Below are 9,463 nucleotides of genomic sequence, written 5' to 3'. Positions count from 1 at the left end.
CATGAAACTGTGAGCCCTCAGCAGTATCTGGCTGAAAAGAAATGAGTGCAGGGCCTGCCCTTGAAGCCTGACATTCCCCTTTCATTTGGGATATTCCACACACGTAAAAGAATGAGAAGTGCTGGAGGTAAGAACTTTGGCCATTGTTCTCCAAAAACCCCTAAAAACTGAAATCAGCTATAGGCTGGAGAAGGGTACATATCAGGTGTCTCTTAAGAAAAACCCACACTTACTCACTTCTTCCTCCTTTCATTGTTTCCTTTTCCTTTTTCTAATCCACGCCTGTTCCCTCAGTCACACTTGGTCTTTCAGCTTCTGTCCCTCTCCTGCCGACAAAGAAGTATGTGACCCAGCCTTCCCCAGACTCCCACAGGTATCAGTCCTCCATGAGTGGGCACCCATCTCCTCCGAGAGCTTTTCAGACTGTTACTCAGCAACTTCAATAGGCACTTCTTTATTTCTTTAGGGACAGGTCTCACTCTGTACCGCAGGCTCGAGTGAAGTGGTGTCAACAGAGCTCACTGCAACCTTGAACTCCTGGGCTCATGCAATCATCTTGCCTCAGCCTCCCAACTAGCATGCACTATAAGGGCGTGCCTCCACACTTGGCTAATTTCTCTTATGTTTTGTAGAGACAGGGTTTCACTATGTTGCTCAGGCTGGTCTCAAATTCCTGGGCTCAAGCAATCCTCCCACCTTGGCCTCCCAAAGTGCTAGGATTACATGCATGAACCACCTCGCCAGGCTCAACAGCACTTCTAATCAACGTCAGCTCTTGCCCCCATTGATGTAGTGACATCAGGCTTGACAAGGGACAGACACTCTTTGCCTGAATGGGACTGCTCTTCTCCCTTGCCCTCAAGCCCTTGCCTGTCCTTCCCGCTGGTGGTGGCATGTGGAAGGCAGGGCTGTGGTCAACTTCGAAAGATTCCATTCTTGGAATAAAGCGATTCCAGCATAAAGGCTTCGAAAAATACATAGAAAAATGGTAAACCGAACATCAGCAGAAAAGAAGTGATTGTTCACATTTTCCTGCATTTGTGGTCATCATCAGTGAAGCACAGAAAGAACCTTTGGAAGCCAGTATTCACGGGCAGCAGGCTGTATGATGCATCGTGAATAATGGGAGAGTCGGAATGAAGCGTGTCTAGGCATCTGCAGAGACAAGCACAACTATATGGTTTCAATACAAACAGGCTGGGAAGAGCTCTGGCATCATGAGCAGTAATAGTGTTGCTACATTTTTTTAGTGGTGGGAGACATGAACTTGGCCAGGAATGGCACATTCGACAATAAAACACTCAACAAAGAATCTTCACATTCATGTACAGAAACTAAATCTGCCACATTTCTATTAAAATTCTTCCCTGGTTGACCAAATTTGTTAATCCCTTTCAATTTCTATGTTCCATTTGTCCTGACTGCCTAAATATTATGACTTATCTCAGTATCTTCAGATTACTGTTATCTTTGTGTGTGCAAAATCACTCATAATCCCCTCCGACATCTTTCCCAATCACTATTTCCCATGTTTCCACTTCTCTAGTCTGAAAGACTGCAGAGAACAGATGCACAAACACCATTTATCAGATAAAGCTCAACAAATTCTCTCTCTCTTCCAACAACTTGGTTGTCCTCAAGGAGTTCCTAAATTTCATACTTTTGACGGTTTATATGGGTTGGTGCAGAGTAGAGGAGGGTAACACAGCTTTAAAAATACATGAAAATGTACCAAAATAAATGTATGACAGCTTTTTATTTTCCACAGGAAAAAAAGTTCATTTATAAATGGTTATAATTATTGAGGTCTGCTGTGCCAGACATTATGAAATACATAAAATTCAAGACACAGACTCTGCTTTCAGGATGTGTGCACTTTAACTGTGGAGCTAAAACAGAGCAGAAAAGGAGACACACACACACACACACCCATACCCACATATACATAATACTCCTGAGACCCAAAGGAGGGAGACAGCACAGTAAACTAGAGGTAGGATTTAAAAAGTCTTCAGCAAGGAGGATAGGGTTGGTGGGGAGAGGGTAATATTTATTTCCAAAATCAATAAGTTAGAAAAAATATTTGTACTTTCAATAACTTTATTTTTCTAATGTTCAGATACAAGGTTTTTCCATGAAAAACACTATATTATTTACCTATCTCACTGTTTAATTATCAAATGTGATATAAATAGTCACAAACTCAATGAAGAATCAAAGCCAGTCACATCATAGAAAAAGAATCCCTATGTCTTTCTAATATTGCCATGGGTAGCAAGTTATTGTTAACAGTTCAATCACGAAATTATTCAACATTGCTCTTTAACAAATCCAAGACTTTCTTTCAATCAAATATATAACATTGCTGAAACGAAGAAATATTTCCAGTAAAAACTGGATGGAACTGATAAATCAGTGCTTTCTGCTCTTCAGATGCAGATGGAAAATGATGATTGTTTTTCCGAGCTACAAGAAAAGGAAAGTGTTAATTTTTAAAAAGATTGGATGACAAAATTTTCCAAAGACTACTTTATAATATTTCTTCTTCCTGCAATCAACATTATGTGGGAAAATACCAACAGGAGGAGAAATGCTTTACAAATTTCCCCCAAATAAGACAGCATCTGATCTACTGACGCAGCAGCTATGCTCTACTTGCCCCGTACCACACCCACCGTGGTGCTCGCTCCCCAAGTCACCCAAACACGAAGCGGCTATGTGTGTACAGCACTAAATATGGAGCCTGGGGATGGAAATACAAGAAGGAAAAGGTCCTAGCACTCAAGAAGTTAGCCTAGTAACCACACAGAATCGTATGACATAGTGTTTTCATAGTGTATCCTTACTGAGATGCGAAAAGAGTAGAAGGATGGAGAAACGGGTGAAGCTAAGGCGGATGGAAAAGCATGTTCACAGATAAGGCAGAAGGATGAAAAACAAGGAGGCACGGTGAGAAGGTCGGCATAGCCAAAACTGGCATGCAAGGGGCTGAGAGCTCAGACTTCTTCCTAAAGGCAAAATAAAGTAAACAGGCTCTTACGGCATTTTTAGAAAGGAGGACATTGGAAGATAAAGACTAAATGGACTGCCATGTGATCAACACTGCAGCTAACTTGGCTATGCCCACTGCTGTTGGACTGGTGCTGCACATGGGAAAATTTATTTTTTTAATGTGGAGTTTTTGTCATGAAACCATCTACTCAACTGTGCATAATTCTAAACCGGAGTGAATTCAGTAGGAAGTACTTGACTTCCCAACTAGAGCAGGAAGTTGATAAAAACTTAGGGCAAGCTTGGAGATGGGATGAAAACAGGCTCACCGAAGTTGTCAAATGGCCACGCCTCACCACAGTCCTCACTTAACGTCATGGAGAGGTTCTTGGAAACTGCGACTTCAAGCAAAACGACAGCAGGTCCTTGAATAACATCATGTCCTTCAACGTCATTGGGTTCATTATACGTTGTTTAAGCTTAAAGTCACAGTTTCTAAGAACCTATCAACCACATTAAGTGAGAACTTACTGTACCCATACCGCTTAACTAAAAAATAAGCAACTACAACTAAATTCTCCATTTCACCCACAAACATAATAACAAAGCCTGAAAATATCTGTGTTTTCATAACCAAAAAGCAGGCAAAGCTTATTAACTACAGACAGGCAGCCTTAAAATCACAGACTAGTGGTTATTATATCATTATCTTTGAAGAATAACATCTAATTCTCAGAGAATGTTACAGTTAAAACATTATTCCTAAAAAAGAAGAGTAATGGAGGAGAATCTAAATGAAAAGTATCTAAGAAAGAAAGAAAGAAAAAGAACTCAACGTTCTTTGTGCCGTTCATTCTGCCCACTCTATCATGTACGATACTGGTATTGAAATAATCGTCCTGGCTTTACCTGAATATCAAATATGTCAATTTCAGGGCTTGCACATTGTTTAATATTTTCTTTTAAAGTTAAACCTACAGAACTTATAGAACATTGATAGAGCAAAAGAGCAGACAAAAGTTCAGATGAGGACAATCTCTTACAAAACTACACTGGAGTGACAAAATTATGCACCCCACATTACCTTCATTAACAAAGAACTCTGCTAAGTAAAATGCAGTTTTCACAGCATTAGGTGCATGGGAAATGCCTTTTATTCTCTTCCACTCATAAGGTGCTTTCTCTGGATGCCACTGGACACCATACACTGGATACTTATATCCTGTATGAAGAACATAAACTAGTAAGCATTAAGAATGATAATGAAATTGTTTTATATCCTATGTAATGCATTATTTTATAACTCACTATATTGGACAAAGTAAAATCGTACATACTCTCTCAGACACAAAATAACTTCTATTCATGGTCAATGTGAAAACTCCCAATAATGTATTTTACTGATTCGCAAGCTTTTACAGTTTGTAATATGATTCACTTTTCTAGATAACTACAGTAAAGTAAAATAGCTGAGCCGAGGAATCTATCCCAGTTCAACAGTCAAGCGTACATCAGTGACACCAGTATTTTCCATGATGGGTCTCTTTCTTCTCCCTTTCATGCCATTCTTTCATGCCCTCCCATGACGATGACTTACTATTCATATGACAATGAACTATGGCAGCAATTCTGGTGTCCTTTTACGTAAGCCAATTTTCCCCAGCCTAAACTGTGTGTCTGTGTGTCAAACTGCTGACTTCACGTTGTCAATTTTTTTAATAGACACTGTCCCTAAGGAATGGTATCAATTTTTAAAATGTTCTCAAAACTTTAAAACTTGGTATTAAAGATTCTTGGTAACATTCAATTGGTATTAGAACTCTTAATGATAAAATGATATGATCCCTGGGATTTGCCTCAAAAAACAATCCAGTGTGGGGAGAAAGCAGATATAAAACAAGAAGGGCCACATATACGTTGACAATTATTAAAGCTGATACATAGGTACCCAGGGTTCCTTGTATTACTGTTTTGTTTTTACATAAGCTTGAAAACTTCCACAATTTCTCAAAAACATAAATATGTATAATATTTAGCTCCTGAAAATGTACATACTCATTCTTTTTCATATGTGCCTTTCCTCATTTTAATAAAACAATAGTCTCCCCTCTATCATCTTTTGCTTTGGAATTATAACCATGACTACTATCAGAAAGCACTTGGAGAAGTGAAGAGAAAGAAGTGATATCTAGGGGAAAGAGCACTGTCCCCTCACATCCCACTAGGCTCTTCCACTGGAGAGCAGGCCACGGGAAAAGGAACATTTTATCCCAGCCTTGTAGGGGTTCCCAAGAGGAAAAACCTACCACAAGCAGCTCTAGGGTCTCTGCTTGTCCCTCCCCACTGCCTCTCCCCGCAGCCCTCTTGTGATCTTGCCCTTTCTTTCTCTCAGGTCTAGGACTACGTGTGAAGCTACCAGCAAGAGACCCACAGGCTGGGTGACTAGGAAATTTGCTGCCACACACAGTTAACTGAAAGGCAGATCTTCTAGTATGTTTCTTCAAGATGTGAAAAGCATTTTTGAGAATAAAAAAATGCCTTAAGTGATAAATCATAATGAAGATTTATCTGATAGATTATAGAGAGGGAGAAAGGAAGATACATATAGATAAATATAAGGGGTCCTTGAAAAGTTCATAGAAAATGAGTATTGGGAAAAAACTATGCATGGATTTCAAAATGTTTTATACCGAAATAAACTCATACTAACTTGTTATAACATGTCTGAACAGGATCTAGTTTGAGGTACTAAGAAGAATAAGACATTAGTTTGAAAGGAGCCCCTATCAGGGCAACATGAATTCTGCTAAAAGCGAAGCAAGGAAAAAAAGCAAAAAAAGTGAAGCTTGGGTGGAAGAATAGCGAAATCAATTCTTTTCAAGAAGTTGATGGGGACAATGCCACAAAGAAGTCAGCAGTTTACAAATGGATAATTCGTTTTAAGAATAAATGAGATGATGTTGAAGATGAACCTCGCAGCAGCAGACAATTCACATCAATTTTTGAGGGAAAAATTCATTTTGTCCATGAGGCAATACTACAGACATCTCAGTTGGTTCAGCTTACACACTTCTGACTGAAAAATTAAAGTTGAGCGAACTTTCCACTTGATAGGTACCAAAACCATTGTGTCCAGACCAACTACAGGCAAGAGCAGAGCTTTCAATGGAAATTTTGAGCAAATGGGACCTAGACCCTGAAGCATTTCTTCAAAGAAGTTTAACAAGGGATGAAATGTGGCTTTACCAGTACGATTCTGAAGGTAAAGCACAATCAAAGCAGTGGCTACCAAGGATGTGGCAGTGGTCTAAGTCAAAGCAAAAGCAGGCCGGCCAAGAGCAAAGGTCATGGCAACAGTGCTCAGGGATGCTCAAGGCATCTTGCTTGCTGACTTTCTGAGGGCCAATAGCATCTGCTTATCGTGAGAGTGTTTTGAGAAAGTTAGCCAAGCTTTAGCAGAACAACACCCAGGAAAGTGCAGAGAGTCCAACAATGCCCAACAATGCTCCCGTTCATTCCTCTCACCAAACAAGGGCAATATTAAAAGAGTTCAATGGGAAATCATTAGGCATCCACCTTACAGTCCTGATTTGGCTCCTCTGACTTCTTTTTGTTTACTAATCTTAAAAAAATCTTTAAAGGACACCCATTTTTCTTCAGTTAATGTTAAAAATGACTGCATCGACAAGGTAAATTCCCAGGACCCTCAGTTCTTTAAGGATGGACTAAATAGCTGGTATCATTGCTTACAAAAGTGTCTTGACCTTGATAGAGATTACGCTGAGAAATAAAGTTTATTTTGTTAATCTTTTAATTCCATTTTCCATGAACTTTTTGAAATCCCCTCATACAGATACACTGACAATCGGAAACAAGTAAGATTTACTCTTCTTTAGTAAACTGCATTACTAAAAGATCAATGCAGGTTCCTGAAAACTGTAGGAATCATGCCCTGCCTACCAACTTAGAACAAAAGTATCAAGAGTAGAAAGAAAATATGCAAATATAGAGCCTCTCAAGTGTTTCTATCTTGGAGGTGTGAGAAAATTTTTAGGTGTTGAAATTTTCAAATGAGCCTGATATAATATAGCCATGAGTAGAACCAATATGGAACTTGATTCCCTACTTTCAAACCCAATACTCTATCCTTTAAATAATTAGGCATTCATTCAACATCTATCAGCTTTATACAAAGCCCTGGAAACACATAGGAGAATAAAACACAGTTCCAGGTCTCAACAAGCTCGTAGTCTAGAGGGAAAGACAGAACGTGAACAAATACGGCAATAAGAAACATTCCCACGTAGCACAAAGAGCACTAAAGACATGGAGAGAAGGAACAACGGTAGTGAAGGCCTCCAGGAGATGGCAACTGAGCTGAGTCTTTCAAGACAGCTAAGAATCAATCAGGAGAAGAGATTGGAGGGGAAGAACAACTTTTCAGAGAAGAGGAAAGGACAAGAGAAGAAGCACGGAGGTGAGAAATACAGCTCTGTGGAGGGCTGTGTGCACAAGAGGTCACTCGGGGTGGCAGGCTGGAGGTGAAGACAGGGAGAGGGTGAGGAGATGATCCGGGAAATCTAGACTTCATCCTCCAATGCTAAAGAGCCACTGAGGAGTTCTGTTCAAGCAATATGACAGGACCGGCACTCTAGGGGGATCACCAGGGCTGGCTGGAAGACAGACTTGTGGGAAGGTTAGGAGACTCCTGAAGCAATCTCAGTGGCAGTAGTTACTGCTGACGTAGGACAGGCGCAGGCTAGATAGAGACGAGGAAACATTCAAGAAGGATTTGGGAGGCAGAAATTGGCATGAATTTCTTGGATGTGAAGAGTGGAGGTGGAAGGTCATGGACAACTCCCAGGCTTCTGACTTTGGATGCTTTGGTGAATGTGATGCTACCCACTGAAATAAGAAAGACAGGCGGGGAAAGAGGGTTGGAGAGAAGATGAAAAGCTCAGATGAAAAGCTCACTTCAGATTGTGTTGCATAACCTGCCCCAGAATTCCCTGGATATTGTTTCTAAATCTTTAAGGTCTGACCTCCTCAGAAGCAAGCCCACATTATGGCCGCCCTTTGAATGACATGTACTACTTCCACTTTATTCTAGCTTATTCCACCCAGTGCCCTGGCCTCTCAGGTGGCACTAACCAGCCTCACCAATTCAAAGACAGGGCAAGGAGGCCATTTGACACACACAACAGACGGAGCCCCCTCACTCTCTGGGCTCCATTTCTACTTCCAACTTCTCCTGGCACCTCTCCATCTGCCCCATCCCATCAAGCCTTGTTCCGCAAGAGGTCCCATCCAAGTTTACAGTTATCTAGTTTTTACCTCCTGGGAAAGCAGGAGACAATGTCTGTAAAATGACATCTCCTCTCAAGGCTTCTGGCCAATCCATCACTTTGTATTGCCCCGCAGAACCTGTACAGCTTGCCTAGTTAATGGTGTGTGACCACCTATACTATCAGTACTGGGACACTTTCTACTCTTTCTGGAGTTTGCTACTTACACAGATGAGTCAGAAATACTCTAAGACAGATATACCCAAAGACATATCAAAGACTAGGAGGCATCTACTCAGAAAAACATACCCATACAACAAAGACAAGCATATACTCAATGGAGAAAAGAAAATACCCATATATGTCAACAGAGTTCAATTCATACCATGTCCACCAGTCATCCTAAACATTCAGGTTATTCTACATCACTATAAGCTATTGGGGTATAGCATACTTACCCAAATTAGAGTTTACTAACATTTGTCGCAGCTTACAGGTGACATTCCAGTCTGAAAAATGTTAATGTCCTAAACTACATTACCTTTACGGAAAGATAAAACAGCTACCATGGTAACTCCACAAGTTATCACCACCTACTAGAATTTTCTCATTTAATCTTTTTCACCAGGACTCAGGGACCGGGAGGAGTCAATTGGAGCTAAAAGCCCACTGACCTGGTTGCCAACTCACATGATGACCAAATTGTGCATTCTACTTTCCCTAACTTCTTCTCACTACTATTATTTACTTGGCAACATTTCTCTCTCCATCTACTTTTTCAGTTTCTGAAATTGTAAAATATAACTTATTTGGAAAAATGCACAAAACATACACACACAGTTTAAGAAACAAAACAAGTACCTGATTTCCTATCACCCAGACTAAGAACTAAAACAGTGTCAGTGTCCCTCCCAAACCATGTACACCTCCCCTCGGCCCAGTAAGAATGACTTTCGTAATTATTCATAGCCCCATGTTTTCCTCAGAATTACCACCCAACAATATGTTATTTTTGCCAAGGTTTAAACATCATATAAATGAAAACATATGGTATATATTCCCTTGTGACTTGTCGCTCTAACTCAAAATTGGTTTCATGATTCACTCAGTGATGCATGCAGATGTATGTGCTCATTGATTTTAACAGCTGTGTAGTAAATATTATTTATCTTTGGCATTGTCTGATG

The 9,463-nt window shown here is 40.3% G+C and overlaps 1 protein-coding gene across 1 annotated transcript in view; it reads right to left on the bottom strand.

Moving 5' to 3' along the window:
- Positions 1 to 2,089: 2,089 nt before the first annotated feature.
- Positions 2,090 to 9,463, bottom strand: part of GGH (gamma-glutamyl hydrolase (conjugase, folylpolygammaglutamyl hydrolase)) — a 27,382-nt gene continuing 20,008 nt past the window's right edge. Inside the window, exons 8-9 of the mRNA XM_012647916.1 lie at positions 4,076 to 4,213; positions 2,090 to 2,466 (exon numbers count right to left, since the gene is read on the bottom strand). Coding sequence (XP_012503370.1) covers positions 2,345 to 2,466; positions 4,076 to 4,213 — 260 coding nt within the window. The 3' untranslated portion in view covers positions 2,090 to 2,344. The remainder of the gene's footprint in view (positions 2,467 to 4,075; positions 4,214 to 9,463) is intronic.

This window comes from Propithecus coquereli, unplaced genomic scaffold (assembly GCF_000956105.1).
Source record: "Propithecus coquereli isolate 6110/MARCELLA unplaced genomic scaffold, Pcoq_1.0 Scaffold277, whole genome shotgun sequence".
Lineage (NCBI taxonomy): Eukaryota > Metazoa > Chordata > Mammalia > Primates > Indriidae > Propithecus > Propithecus coquereli.
This window is presented reverse-complemented; position numbering and strand designations above follow the sequence as displayed.